Source organism: Charadrius vociferus, unplaced genomic scaffold (assembly GCF_000708025.1).
Source record: "Charadrius vociferus isolate BGI_N301 unplaced genomic scaffold, ASM70802v2 scaffold593, whole genome shotgun sequence".
NCBI lineage: Eukaryota > Metazoa > Chordata > Aves > Charadriiformes > Charadriidae > Charadrius > Charadrius vociferus.
In genome coordinates, this window is record NW_009647739.1 from 1802014 (window position 1) to 1817639 (window position 15626).

Sequence of the window (15626 nt, forward strand, 5' to 3'; positions counted from 1 at the left end):
ATGATTCCCCACCCTCTGGAGCAAAAATTGAACGTTTTTTGAGTTTTACATTATTTGTAAGAGGTTTATAACAGAAGTTTTCTAACGACATCGAGGGCGCTTGATCTGCCACCCTTTTCTTTCTGTAGCAGGCGTCAAAAAGCTGAAAAGACTCAACTTAGAGAGCACCGAGTGCCTTGTGCCAGGTGGTCACACAGTAAGGTCCCGCCTGCTCATGCCATTTATTGCTGGGATAGCTCCTCACCCTCTCTTCCCTGCAGCCCTCATCGGAGGTTTCGCAGCACACCCTCTTGCTATGAACCTCCTTTCAGTTCCAAGCAACCAGTTCCACTTGTTATCTCCAGTGAACTGTTTTTAAAACGGCTGTAGAATCTGAAATGGGGCGGCTTCTTCCCAAGTGCTATTCCCACCTTGAAGAATGTAGCACCAGTGCAACAACTAGCGAGGGCTATTTTCAAGCTGATAACTCTAAGCAAAGAGATGCACATGAGAGCAAATTCTAAGCAGATGAAGCAGCTGAAAAATCCTACACAGCTAGCCTGTGCCTGAGTTCTTTTTTTCAGGGGGGAATTTTTGGTTTTTTTTTTTCCTACTTATTTTTTATGAACACTTGCCAAAGAGGTTTTTTTGGAAGCACAAGCTCCCCAGCACAAGATGGCATGTGGGAAGAATTTTTTTTTTCTTGAGATGCAAGACCAACCAAACACATATTCCGAGACTGAAGCTCAAGAAGACAAAAAGGCTTCAACCATGAATATGGCAGATACTTTATAACCTTTAAAGATTCTGACCTTGGCCAATATATTAAAAACATCAGGATACTCTGAAGGAATGACAGGACACATCCACTTGAGTTCCCCTCTCTCTTTCATTCTTTCTTTTCCTCCCTCCCTCACCTCTCTTAGACCTTTCTAAGAGCATCTTATAATATGAATTTTGCAAGGGTTTTGTTTTTTTTTTAAAATAAAAATTGTTGAATTCACTTTCTTCCTCCAGGGAAGCTCACCCAGAGCAGGGTGATGTTGTGCTGGAGCTGCGATGGCCTAAGGATGTAGCGAAGAACAATCCGTTTTGCCAGTGCAACACGAAACAGAAGGTATAACACGCTGAAACCAGGGTGAAGGCAGCATTTCTGATGGCAGCCAGCCGTACCGCACCGGTCCGGCTCCGCGTCGTCTGTCTCAAAGAGGAAGATCCCGGTTTAGTTGACTAAACAGAGTCAAGTACATAATCTGTTTCCCAGGAGGCGCTGTGCCTCCCCAGCACTGGGGATTTCTGTCTTCCCTAAATCAAGCAAGACTGGGAAGTGGGAGATGAAAGAAACAAATGTATTTAGAAGTATTTAAACAGGAAACTGACCCAAGGGGGGGATGAAGGGCTGCACAGAACCCAGCTTCTGGGGGGAGCTTCGTATTTCCCCGGGACTCTGCTCTGTAAGTCTAAAAAGATCATTTGTAAGTACTGGCCTGATTAATGTGTGAGTACTTGTTTCTTGTACTTCAAAAGTTTGTAACTTAAGGAATATGTAGTTTTTCTTGGAAACAGAATTCTAAAAAGCACGAATCCTTTGAGGGTATCCCCAATGAAAATCAGTTTAAACGTTTTGTACTCTTACCCTATAGTTTTCTTTTCAAATACACATTAACACGCAGATTAGAATGAACAAAGCATGGTATTTTTATAGTGGTTGCAGACTCAAAGTTCTAACTATAGACCCTCAAAGTTCAAACTATAGACCCTCAAAGTTCAAACTATAGACCCTCAAAGTTCAAACTATAGACCCTCAAAGTTCAAACTATAGACCCTCAAAGTTCAAACTATACACCATTTGCCAAATACATACAACCAAGATGTAAGACGATGCAAACCGATAACTTCTATGAAAAGGATTCTTGTACAATGCAATAATACAAACATGCAGCACTAACACTGGCTTTGTTATTATTACTTTTAAAGACAACTGGAACTGTGCTGAGATACCAGCTCCAAGGTGCAATCTTGGCATGCAGAGACCGATGGCCACTCATGAAACTCTCAGCCACGCACCTAAACTCTAGGAAAGAGGCTGGGAAATGAAAAACATCACCAGTGTCCAGCATTTGCTCCAGGCTAGCCCTAGACAGCTTCCGAATGCAGTGTCCAGGCTCTGGAATCCTCCCTAGGATACATTTAACTCTTCCCAGCTCTACCGGAAGCCTGCGTGATTAACTTACGCACCTTATCGCCATATCTGGGGTAGGTCCTTTCTGTTAATACGAATTCCTATCGCGGCATCGTGCACCACAGTGGAAATCGCCGCCCAGCGCTAGGGGAAACTCACGCTTTGCTGCTGCTGGGTTTGCAGCAACATCGACCCGCAGCAGCAAAACTCCAGTATTATTATTATTGCCAATGGGGGTTCACGTAAGATGACCAAGGGGAAGTCTGGACTTCACCCCCCTCCTTGAGAAAATTCAAATTTCCCATTCAAACATCCTCACAGATTTGCCGAGACCAACAATATATTCTGTTTTACAGTAAGGGATCAAGAATGTTTTTACAATGACTTATGACATATAAATTCACATTGAGAAACGTTAAAAAGGATTAATGTAAAACGTAGGCTTAAACCATTTTGTATAGACCTAATTAATCAGAAGATTATTTTTGGAAAGTTATGTTTACATGAACTGAACTCAGCAGAGAAGTTTCCCTGGCAACAAGAAATGGCCCACTTAATATGGTAATGATGATATTTAATTGAGACCCCAAAAAAAGCTAGGCTTTGACTGATGTCAAATCATGGTCCAATTTTTTACTTTTTCCGAACCAGAATGAATTTTCCATTTTGTAAGCGGAAGAGAAAAGCAGCAAGAACAGGACCTTGAGCTAGGTATCTTCAGCAAACCAACTGCATAAATTAAGCTACTTCTATAATTTAAAATTTGCAGTATGCTAGTTACATTTTAAACAAAAATCCAATTTGTTCTTGCTGATTTTTGACGATATATGGACTTTCCCAATTCGTCTGTCTTCTAATATTTGAAAATATCAGCTTAACACTTATTCTCAGCCTCTAATGACAGATCAAGCACAGGGGGGGGGGAGGCAATTTAAATTTGAACTGAAGCTGGCCAAAGTAATCTGAAAAAAACCTAGAGAAGAGACTGGAGAGGGACTAGTGTCCCTCCTTCTCACTTCTCCCTGCTTTAGTCATGTTTGTTTTCAGTTAAGATGAGAGTGTCCCTGTTCCAAGCAGCCCGGAGTCTATACGAGGATACAGTTTCAAGGATATTTAGATAAAATACCCCTAAATCTGAGTGGAAGCAGGGAAGCAAAAATAAGAATAGCCATAAATAATAACAAACTCAAGTTATCTGTTTAGTTGATCCAGTCAAGTCACTGCCATAATAAGGGAGATACAGTTGAGTGTTTACAAAAAAACAACCACACACTACTGAATTTTAGAGAACGTATTTTCCTCTGCTTGCTAATTCTGCTTCCAAGCCCGGTATGATTTCTAGGCATTAGTTAGTCACACCACGTTATCAGATGTTGGTCTTTTGCTACACAAAAATGTGAGTTTTGTGGTTCAGATATTATGTGACTCTTTTAGTTAGAGGAAGGTACGTGCTGCATGTATTAAGAGGACTTCTGAACGTAAAGATAAGAATTCAACTTCACGACAAGTCATTCAACGAGTATTTTTCCTTTTTGAAGACTCGACCGAAGAACCACTGTTCATCCCAGAAATGATGAAAAACCTGGCGTTACACATTCCTGAGCTGAATGTTCCTGACATCAAGTTCCTATTGTAGTTTAAACAGAATATAGATTAAGTTTAGAAAACATACAACATGTTATATGTTAACAATAATTGACATTAGACAGAAAGTGCAGAAATAAGGATTAGAGATATGGGACCCCTGTTATTGCCTTATCTCCTTTATACAATTTTACACCGTACAGCTCGCTTTTCCTTACCTGTCTTCTTTAATCACATCCACAAAGTGAGCATCTGTCTTTTCTCTGATGTTTTTGAACCTCAAAGGAAGGAGAGCTGATTGATCCAGACTCACTCCGCCCCATCTTCCTTTCTCTTGTAACATTTCATAAAGCGAGGTTTGACTATTGCTCAGCTTTTCTTCCTGCGGAGGACTCAAAAGCCCATTTTGAGTCTTAGGACTGTGTCCTCCTGGAGCCTGAATGACAGGAAGCAAAACATACATGGGGAACATCAGTGGTTGAGAAAGCAGACAGAAGAGATTTCATGGGGCCAAAGTTGAAAGACGTTCTTCCCTCAACACTCTGAGCTTTTTACCTGATCGCATCAAAGACCTAACTCCACCTGCCTTGAAGTCACTCACATCTTCTGCAAGCGCATGCCTATTGAGGTGTCGTCCTTTTGCTTTTTACGCACAAGTTTCCATGGAGCAGAAACCAAAGTATGTTTTCACATATGCAATGAAGACCAATCACAAGCCCAAATTTCTTTCTCTCATCTTAAGGCCAAGATTCTTCTAAAAAGCTTTTTTAAATACCTGCTTAAACTGTGCTATCTTTCTATAGTCATGGGACAACTTACTCTGCCAGGCCTCGCTAGTCCTTCCACTGACCTCTACAGCCCTGCTGCTGTCCCAGACAGAGCTTCCTCCTTTCCCCTACCTGTGGGAACAGCCCTTTTGTACATCTCATCATCCTACAAAAAAAAGAAAATAATTATCCTGCAAATTCAACTATGTTTTCTTCACTAAGATATACTTCTTCTTTCTGGTTTTCTTTTGCCTTTATATTAATTAATAGTGCATTTTCAAATTTTGACACCAGCTTGCAACACAGCTTAGGTACACACTATTATCAATTCTGCTTTCACTTGAGAACACAAATTACTTTAAATCAAAAATTATTCTATTTTCGTGGAACCTGAAGTTCCTTCTTTTACATTTGCTTTGACCTAGACCAATATGCACTGAAGCAATTCCAAAAAAGTTAGACAACTAAATATGGTTAGAATGAAAATGAACTGCAGTTAGTCAGGATCATTTTCCAATGCAAACATATATCAAATTTAGCATATTTGAATGCTCATCTCCCCCCTCCGTGTCTTATCATTTATCATGTATCATTTATCCTCATCCTAAAACCCACTCACGACAGAAGCTTCTGCATTTCTGCCTGTGCAGCAGTCAACACGGCAGTGACAAGCTCCTCCAGAAGACTATTCTTGGATGCCACCACAGTGACCATAAATAAATACCATAAATATCATCACCACCCCAAGCATGCACTGAAATATGTTACTTCAATTGTAAGATCAACTTAGTTAAAGTTAAGAAGTATCTGTTTTCCAGCTGCCTGAGCAAAATTAATTCAACCTCCTTGTGTATCTACCCTGTAAAGCAGAGGAGGCAGGTGAATATAGGCAGGTGTAACGAAAGGTGCAGACACAACCAGTGAAGGTCCAAGACTGATGGAGCAGCAGGAGAACGTCACCTTGTGCAGGGAACAGTCAGAAAGCACTCGGGCTTGGCTCCCTGTCGCTGCCAAGACTTCAAGAGCTAAAGTCATAACGAGGTGCGTTGGAATGGTTCCCTGGAGCCACAGGAAAAGCAGGAGGAAGGTGGGCTGTGCTTCCCCTTCCTCCTGCCTGGGAGGGATGCAGGACCCCCACCCTGCGGGCTGCCCCCATGGAGGTGGGAGCCCCCGGAGCCACACGTTGGGAGCCGGGAGATGAAAGGATTCCCAGTCTGGTCCCTTCTACCACTCACAACAGTTGTTTTGGCAGCTCGCAGGTGTTCACAGCCCAGTGACAGCAGCTGACCAAGTAGAATAGGAAATTTAGTAGTTCTCTTGGTGTGCTGCCAATGTTTTGCTAAAGAACGTAATCAACAGAAGAGAGAGGTGATTTGAGCAACACATATCTCAGCAAAAGCAGTGCATAATCTCTTGGACCGGATAGGTGCTTGCGTACGACAGAAGGGCACTCTCCTGGTAAGCCAGAGGCACAAGAACTTCTCACATAAAAGGTCACCAGTTTCTTTTCTAAGGGAAAACATTCAGCAGCTTCACAGCAAGTCCTCCCGCAGCCGTGACAGGTTACGCAGCCCACCCAGAGGGAAGACGGCTACGGAGCACGAGGCGCACTGCAGCGCCAGGGTAACCTCCCTGGTTCGGAGATGAGGAGTGCTACCCAAAAGCAAACCAAAGAGAACTGTTCAACAAGCTGCTAGAAGTGAAGGGTCTTCATTGTTTGCGTTGTTTTGTTTTTTTTTTAATTTATGCTAGAATATATGATAAAGATTATATTTGCTCAGAGCACTTCCCAGAACAACTTGAGGCCTAAGAAACAAATGAAGGTCATAGTTATCACCTTTTTTTTTTCCCTTTTTCCTCATAGAGTCTTTCTCCTTTTCCTCGCCCCTGCAGCAGATGTCATTACTTGAAAAGCAGTAACGGAGAGAACACAGTTTTTGCTGTGAGCAGCTCAAATACGAGATATGGACCCCCGTGCACTGCTTGCTTTCCCTGTCTGTTCTTCAAGTTCATCTGAAGAACACAGCGAAAAGTTCTGCTCTTTCAGAGAAGGTCAGCATGGACCGCTCCTGGCCTTTTCTCTTTAGCTCCTTGGCAAAGGCTCAAATCCCTAAGAAAATTCTCCCCTTCAGTCGGCTCAAGGTTTTCCTGTGCTGTCTCCACTCTGTTAATCTTAACAGGAGGGGATTAGAGTGTGAAATTGTGTGTGTGTAAGGAGAAAATCCCTATTTATTAAGTGTTGTTAGCTCCAACGTTACTGTGGTTTCTGATGACAACAGGCTGTACGGTTCTTTTGAGCTCTCAGAGGTCTGACGCACCACGCGACAGTTTCCTCCCGCCAAGAGACCGGGAGGCTCCAGAGGCTGTCGGGACCCACGAAGGTCCGAGGACGCGGTTAACACCGCTTAGCGAGATGAGCCAGAAGGAGTCTGAGATAGAGACAGGGGACACCAGCGCTGCAGGGGCCAGCGCAGCGACGTGGCACGGGAAGGGTACAGACTCCGGAGATGGGCAGAGGGAGCTTATGGCTCTTCTTCCCAAGAAAGCTGAGACTGCAGAGATTTGGAAATCAAATGCCACAGCAACTTTGTGCATGTAGCTGTTCTTTAAGCTTTCAGTTAAACAGGCATCCCAGAGTTACCGGTAGCCACTTAACTGGTCCAATTTTTGACTTAGCAATAACTAAACCACATCAAAGGAGGACACGTGATTTAGTCTCCTCTAGGATGCTTCTTCCGATGAAATTACGGACATTTTACTCAGCACTGTACTTTTTGAAGCAAGGTTGGATGACTTGCTGATTAACTCACATGAAGCTAATACAGCTGTAGCAGGAGGAAACTTAAAGTATAATTCTGATGAAGACAACATATGACACGAGGCAGTCGGTACCCAAGGAAAATCTCTGTTTGCAGTCGGTTCCTGGAGATCCCTGGCACGTGGGCAGAGGCAGCCTGGGGAAGAAGCATCTCACGCATACCATCTTGGCAGCCCAGGCATATCTCCCACAATGTTTTTTCTCTTAAAGATTTCATGCTGTTCTAAGACCAGTACCTGCTGGCCACTCTGCTTTATCTCCCTCAGAGCTGAAGGGATTATTATTTTATTTTTTTTCTTAGGCTGTTTCCTAGGAACCCTGGCACAGAGCGCGGTCTACTCTGTTACAAACCATTTCAGTCCAGTACAATAAGGCAGTCCCCGCTTCTGAGCTTACAATTTAAGGACACGTAGGACACAACAGGTCACATACAGGCAGAGAGCAGAGGGACAAACACAGATTGATGTAGTAGCTCATCAGCAGAATAAATGCTGGCAAGTTCTTCCATTAGCTCTATATGCAAGATGAGTTGTAAAGACACATGTGAAGAAAAACCCAAGATAGCTATCTCTGAATGTGTTTATAAAATTATTTTCCCTGACAAGGGAAAGCATTAAACTTATTTGAAATTAAAACAATCAGGTGATGAGCACAGGTCTGCATTTAGGCAGAAGCTTAATATTCAGGAAGCAGCGAGAGGCGACAGGCAGAGCAGAGGAGCTCCGAAGGCCACGGAGAAGACGAGACGCAGGCAGTGTCTGGTATTGTAGAAGAAGGAGGTGGCTTCAGTGACAATATCTAAGCAACAGGCAAGGAAAGCAATCTTGGCAGCAGCACGCTGAATATGTAAGATGCTGCGTTTGTTGGTCAGAACAAGGATGCAAACTGACTTAGATGCTGTGAATTTCAGCTGTGTACATGAAGAGGAATGACTGTCTTAGCTCAGGGCGACGATGCAGAAGACAATGGCAAGACATAGGTGTGACTTGTGGCTAGGTGACACACAGCCAACCGGTGTAAGGGACGGGGAGCATGGTAGCGTTGTTTGTGCCTCTTTCTTCAGGTAGCCTCAGCATCATTTAAAGAGTCTAAATTTTAGGTGCTTCTGAGTTTCAAACTGGGCCCATAAAATTACTAATAATTTTGAAAATTGGGGGGGGGGGGACGGACACACACGACACGGACTCAACTAAATTTTAGAACACAACTGCTCAAAATCAAAACTGGTTCTGCTGCTTAAGGGCTTGAAAAAAGGAACAGTAATACAAAATGGAGAAAGCTAGCTGAAGCAGAGAAATAAGGGATAGTATGAGAAATACTTAAATTACCTTCGTACTGTTTTTATGCTCATCCTGACAACCATTTTGGATAGCTCCTTCGTCTATGCTGACATCGCAGTGGGGAGCAAGGGTGGTACTACATGAAGGGCAAGGCTGCAATGAGACAAAAAAATTTTAGCCAGAAACGTTCTGGTGTCCTCGTAGTATTATGCAATTTATAATGCGGTCCACTTGTATACTTGTGGCATGGCTAAAAGATAAACAAAGCTACAGAACGGGAAGCAGGGAGCAAAATTTGCCTGGAACAGAATGCACCATTTCAAAAATAAATCACAGATTTTCTGTTTACTGAAGCTAAATCTAATCCAGGGAAGCTTTACTAGTGTAAGATCACAGATACACTGTAATCACTACCTACTAGCAAAGGACCTCCCCAAGAAGAATGGAATATGCTTTAGTAGGAAAAGCGGGTTTTTTCGTTTTGTTTAAAAGCTGTCTGCAAAAGGATCTGAATGGCATTACGAATGAAGACTTAGCACGAAACACAGCAAAATTCAAAAAAAGCACAAAACACCATGATGCATTATGCACAGTATGGGGAAACGGAAAGCAACAAATCTGAAACTAATAAAGGGAAATAGTTTTTCATATAGTGCTCTAAGACAGCAGAGTGGAGCCTGGGCTCCACTGTCGAACACTGTTGAAGCCAAACACCTAGTGCGTGTCACAGGAAACAAGGAAAGCAAAAAACATCAGGACTTGTAATAGTCACAGGTTATGCGTTTTGGAAGCAACCTCAAATGTCACACTTCGGCTTTTAAAACAACCTAACCTCTTAGAGTCAAAATGTGATCGTCTTAAGGTGAAGTAACCCTCTATCTGTATCTTGCAAACTCTTCATACTTGTCTCCAGTGCTGCCACGTACAGGCAGGATCCTGCATCAGAGGGACCCCGTGTCTGGTCCCTACTGGCAATTCCTCTGCTCCGGAGACGATTTACTGTCACCAGGCTTGCCAGAAGCCTACTCCTGGGTACAGAGACACCCACTAGACACGGGGAACAGCATACTAAACTCAGCACGCTATATACTAAATAGGGATAGGTGATCCACTAAACATCTTGATAAATTTTCCAACACGCAATTGGAGCCTTTTGTCCCAAACTCAACACCCCACGTCCATTTTATCTGTTTATTTTGCACCCAGGAGGGACTTGTTCAAGCCTCTGTAGTCTGTCATTCTCCTGGTCCAAAAACACAACAACTTCTGCCTTCAGCTTCACTCCTGATTTCAGAGACAAGTGCATAAGTCTTTCCAGAACTGACTTTTCACCAAAAGCCCCTTTTCTGCCTCTGGTGTCACACCTGAAATTGAATAATGCGGCGTGTTTAATTTTCAGGTTGTTCTGGCGTGGCATTTCTCACAGCCGACTCTTCCCGTGATGGCTGACCCACCTAATCACTCAACAATGCCTCTCAAAGACTTTCACGCAGACTCTGAGCCTTTTTAGCAGCCAGCAGACCATCGTATGTGCCGTTCCTCGGGGGTACGGTCCGGGTTGGGGCACTGAAATTGCTCTGAGTTTCCTAATCTGGCATCAGATAAACAAGTTACATCCAGTTCTGAACTCATACAGTCTGAAGAAATGCCAGCATGCTTGAAGAAACTATGAAGTTGGTTCTCAAATGGTTTTGTTTAAAAATAATCTAGGAATAAATACCATGAATGCCTTGGCCACTTTGTGGAAGGCAACATTAGATGGCTTTAAAAACAAATATGACAATGGGCTAACGAGCCTTCTATGCTCCTAGAGCGTTAGTTAGTAGATTTATCCACGGCAAAAGTCAGTTAATGGTAATAAAAACCAAATACCTCTACCAAAAAATAAAGAAAATACTCCCTGTTTGATCTTGTTACTAAATCAGCAAGACCACTTCAACCGCTTTGCTCCTGGGGTTAAACCATAAGACAAAAATCTCAGAAAAGCAGCCCGACCTTTTGAGAAGTGGCGGAAGTCCATCTGACTTACCCCATGTGTTCAAGTCAACATCATTAACTTCACTCTCTATTAGAGACATTCACACAGGCTCAGTGCGTATGTGACCTCATCTCGATGAATAATACATTAATGCCCTTTCAGCAAACACTAAGACAAGCAAAAGTACTCTCTGTTTTCATACCAGGAGATGATTAAAACATTTTTACAACAGCTTATGATTCCCTGTCAAGTACTGGATTTTATAAAATACGATAGGGAAAATAAACAGATACCAAAACTGCTTAAGCGGGTTACAGTGTTTTCATTCAAAAAATCTGCTGCTATTATAGATTTACTTATAGTTTTTAGCCTCTATCTTCACCATTTTAACTATGTACATGCATTTTCTTGATATCCATACTGCAACAAGGTTTGCAATTAAATGAACTACAGATACTCTGGAGGAGAGAGGAGGAAATACAATTCTTTTCACGGATCGATTACTGTTGCATTCTCCTTCCTGACATTCCTTAAGAGATCTTGTCCGCTAGAACATCCGTTCAAGCCCAAAATGTGAAAGTCATCCTTTGCATCCAATATGGCCACTTATTCCCTTTAAAACAAAAATATTTCAACTTGCCTGTAATTTTGCCCCTCCTACTTAAGTCTCTTTTGCAGAGCTGGAGTCATCTCCTCCTACACTGACACTGTTTACAGCTTTGTATTTAAAACAGTTGGCATGTAAGTCATGATTCTTTTGCAAATTATTATCTCCAGACCCTACCAGCAAGCTGCAGGCTTTAAAAAAACCAAAAAACAACCGAGCACAAAACCAACAAAAAAACCCTGTAAAAAAGAAACCCGTTCCTTTTCAATAATTGTGCATGATCTGTGATTAAACTGCACGGCTGTTCTTTGTGGGGATTTTTTTTAATATACATATATTTATTTTATTTTATTTTTTAACACTGTAAGACCTACTCTGGCATGGCTGGTAAATTAAACATTCCTTGAAAGCTTGACCCAGCCTTCTCGGTCCACAATCAGATCACCCAGCAGAGAGAAGGCTGGTGCATATCTTCACCGGGAAGCACGCTGTGGGGTCTGGAGTCCCTGTCCCTAGCCATGCGGCGAGAAGCAACTACTCTTTGCACTCCTCTGCTGCAACGACAGTCACAGAACACGTTTTTAAGCAAGTGCTCAACACTTACGGGATTGCTTCATCACTATGCTATACGCATTCTGACACGGTCTGTGGCACGCATCATACGGATGCTTATCAGACCGCAGGGAAAGCTGAGTTTGGGGTCATTCAAAATTCACTCCAGCGTCTGTGTATTTTGGGCAAGACAGACACGCTATTTTTAAAGAGTTGTGAGGCCGCTTAGGAAATCACTGACCAGAGCTGCAGTGCTCGTGGTGATGAATAAAACCAGGTACCTGTAAGCATAAACTCGATGCAGTAGCTTAGCGCAAGGGGAGACAGGGTATCCAAGACGGCTGAAACTGAGCTGGCGCTTGTCCTAGATGCTCTTCTGAAGCAGCTTCTTTTAGCTTCTCCTTCACTTATTCGGATAGCCACATTTGCACTTTTGCACTGCGCAGGCCATTTAAACAGCATTCAGCATTTAAACAGCAATTAACACCCAGCCAAGACAGCCCCAGAGCAGAAAAATCGGGGACCAGGCAGTAAAACAAAACACCGTGGGCCAGCAGCACGCCTCCCCAGGGCACACCAGCTGTGTAGGAATAGCGGCGCGTCTGTACCTACTTCTGCAGAGTAAGTCACCCCGTCTTTTAGGAAAGACATACCATAGCTGATCCTTAAAAACAGATTTCATTTGGGACTTGGATCATTTTAACAAAGGAACGCAACAAATTTTATCAAATCCTAGCTGCAGCCACGTCACTCCTGTACTTTGCTATAGTTTCACAGTCCTCCAGTTACAGGTTGCTTTGCTGTCTGGCATTAACAAGGCACCCTCGCCTTCTCCCCGAAGAGCACTCTTAGTTTTACTGCTTGAATCCCTCCGCTCTCCCTCCTGCTCCACGGACAGGCAGCTCAGCAATGCTGCTCCATTTGGTATGCCGTTCTTCCTTCACCCCTTGAAGTAGAGGAGTTTCTACCCCTTACTGTCACACCTGTACCTCTGCATGGCCACGCACGGGGCAGCGCAGACAGGTTTATTTGTACAGACTCCCATGGACTGCTCCAAGATTTATTTTCCTACCTTATTTACTAGTGCCGTCAATGAAAGACGAGAGAGCTGGAAAGCTGGTGCCTGAGGGACGGCAGATATATTCTTTCTTATGCAAGAGAAGGAATAAAAAAGTATCACCAGCAACTTGGATGCAGTCAAACCACACACAGTGCATATTTTGGGGAGGGATAAAGATGGCTACAGCTACCTTCTGGAGTTAAACAGTCCTGGCTTGCTCTCTAAGGAGCTCACTTCACTTTGGACCATACCTTTGGGCCAGCCTTTCAGCTGATCTCACTTGTGATCCAGTGTTTTTACTCCAAAACTTAAAACCGGGCGCAGAGGCAGGGTAAAAGTGCCCTGCTCATGCTCTCCTAATCCAGACAACAAACATACGACCAGCAAAAACAGAGTAGCGTGAAAGTCACCCCCCCATCAACTCTTTCGTCTCAATCTCAAACCCGTGTTGAAGAGATCCTCTCAAGACTAAACATGCTTAAGTCTAAGGACAGTGACCTGCAGATAGATGACCACCTCTGCTTCTGACATTCGTGCCCGGTTCGGGCGACGCAGTACGAGGAACTCTTAGCACAAATGAGAATAGAGAATAGACATCTGTTGTTTGGGAAATCTGTTCTGAGCTGGAAGATGGAGAGTAACAGCAAAGCTTCGAAGCAATACACATTGTTTCACAGATTTCCTTGTCAAGAGCTCTTGTGAGAGGTGTGAACATAACAAAATGTCATCATTTCTCAAAGCTGAATCTGTACAAATCATTGCCCTCAGTTCAAGATAGAGGTTTTTAGAGCCAACAGCTAAAACACAATCTCATAGCCTACCAGAGCATTTTCTTCCACCACACAAACAATCCTGTTATCTTTTTATGGGGGTGTCTGTTATATGCTCATATGAAAAGGTTCACAGGCACACGACCTGAACGACAGAGGAAAAGCAGAAGCAGGGTGCAGCAAGAGCAGAAAATCATAGAAGTTACAGCTGCAAGAGGCATATTGTCTATTCCCCAATAAAATCAAGACCATTGAAAAAGCAGCATTGATCTCTCAGTCCTGAAATACAAATATTAAGAGAATTATTTATTTGAAACCACCTTTAAAAAGCATTCACCTTAATTTAGGCATTGCTCATCAACTGGCGAGGCATTTTCCTTTATAAGTTTCTTCCTTTCCTCATTTTGTCACTGGGTGTCTATACACACACCTATCCATACATACATCTATAAATACATACAGCAATGCGTAAGCAAACCTGTAAGGTTTCCCCATCCGCACATCTCTCCCTAGTTTGCACAGTTTGAGATCTGCACTGCTTGGCTTTGACATTAGAACTCACCTTAGGTTTTTCAGCTTGTTTGAGAGTCTTTGTCGAGTCCCCGGCGTTCTCGGCTGAGGATGCTCCTCCCTGTGTCCTGGCGCCATCTCCGGACTCCAAGCCAGGAAGCAATGCTTGTGAACAGCTGCAGTGGGGCTCCTTCACCTTCTGACCAGAGATCAGATAAGTCTTCAAACCTACCAACAAAAAAAAAAAAAAAAAAAAGTCAGAACTGCAGAAAGACAAAACTAACACTCCTTTGGACTTCTCAGATATGAGATACAGGAACTACCAAAGCATTATCAAGACTCGGGAATACAGCACACAAAAAAAGACTGGGAACGACCACCAGGAATATAAAGATGCTCTGTGTAAAGTGGTGGCAGTTAGGATTGCCCCACATCTGCTGTCCCAGACACAAGAGACTACTCCAACACACAGTAACAGCCAGGGACTGATGTGTCCTTTCTTTATTCCATTTTCACTCATGTACTTTTGAAAAATAGAGCTAAGACCTTATGTATTCGCTTTCCAAGTTGTAACTTGAGCTCTCACATTAACTCTTTACTTCTGGAAAGAATCTGCAGCCTGTTTTTCCAGTGATATCGGTGTTGAATATTCTACTTCTGAAAAATCGGCGTGTATTCCTCCACTTGCACTCTCCATTTGTCAGAGATGGCGTGAAGATTGCTTAATGCTGGTGGCACATTGAGAAAGGAAATGGCGTTTAAGTGCTAGAAATCCTGATGGGTTTTCATAGTTAGTGCAGACTTCACATTTTTAAAGAACAAAATCAATCTCTCTCTCTCGCACGTACGCCCACACACACTCTCTGCAACTGTTGTATGAATTGAAGCATAATTGGAAAGCAGATCCGATATTAAAGGCCAGGCTGGTAAATACCATGTTCTATCAAGCTGAGCTGTATCAAAAACCTGTTCAAAAAATCAAAGATCTGAATTTTGTTTAGAACATCACTTATTTTGCTTCTTTGAAACTTTGTGTTGTGAAGTTCTGGGTTATTTCTAGGCACAAAGACTAAGAAGGAGCTACTAATCACACTGCTTTCTGAATTCACATGAGTTAATTTTATTGCCACTGTATGGGAAATCTCCCACGCAGCAAGGAAGGGCACCGATGTGCTCCAAAAAGCGTGGAGGTCATCAGCTTGAAAGCGCTGGTTATTTTGTGGTACCGGAGCCTGTCACCCCGCGCGATTCTGCAGCCGACCTCTTGCTCACGGGATGGCCACTGGGTTTGTATTTGGGTCAGCTGCGTATCCCCCCTCCCTTTTTCTGATACTTGTCGCCCCGTTGCAGCCAGACACATGACTGTCACAGCCATCGACCACTCTCAATTGCCTCTGTCCGCAGGATGAAAGCTGGAAATAAATATGTCAAGTTGCAGCCCTTGGAAGAGGGCAGGTTTCTGTTCCTTATGATAAGGTCATTCCTTCATAACCTTCTTTACAGACAGAAAATCTTATTCTAGAAACCTTTTTTTTGTCT

General features: G+C 43.1%; 1 protein-coding gene across 1 annotated transcript in view; it reads right to left on the reverse strand.

The window, feature by feature from the left end:
* ADCY9 (adenylate cyclase 9) overlaps positions 1-15626 on the reverse strand; it is a gene marked incomplete at its 5' end in the record, with an annotated part of 89613 nt that overhangs the window by 26146 nt on the left and 47841 nt on the right. Inside the window, 3 exons of the mRNA XM_009881961.1 lie at positions 3964-4181; positions 8659-8763; positions 14140-14315. Of these exons, the coding sequence (XP_009880263.1) occupies positions 3964-4181; positions 8659-8763; positions 14140-14315 (499 nt within the window). The remainder of the gene's footprint in view (positions 1-3963; positions 4182-8658; positions 8764-14139; positions 14316-15626) is intronic.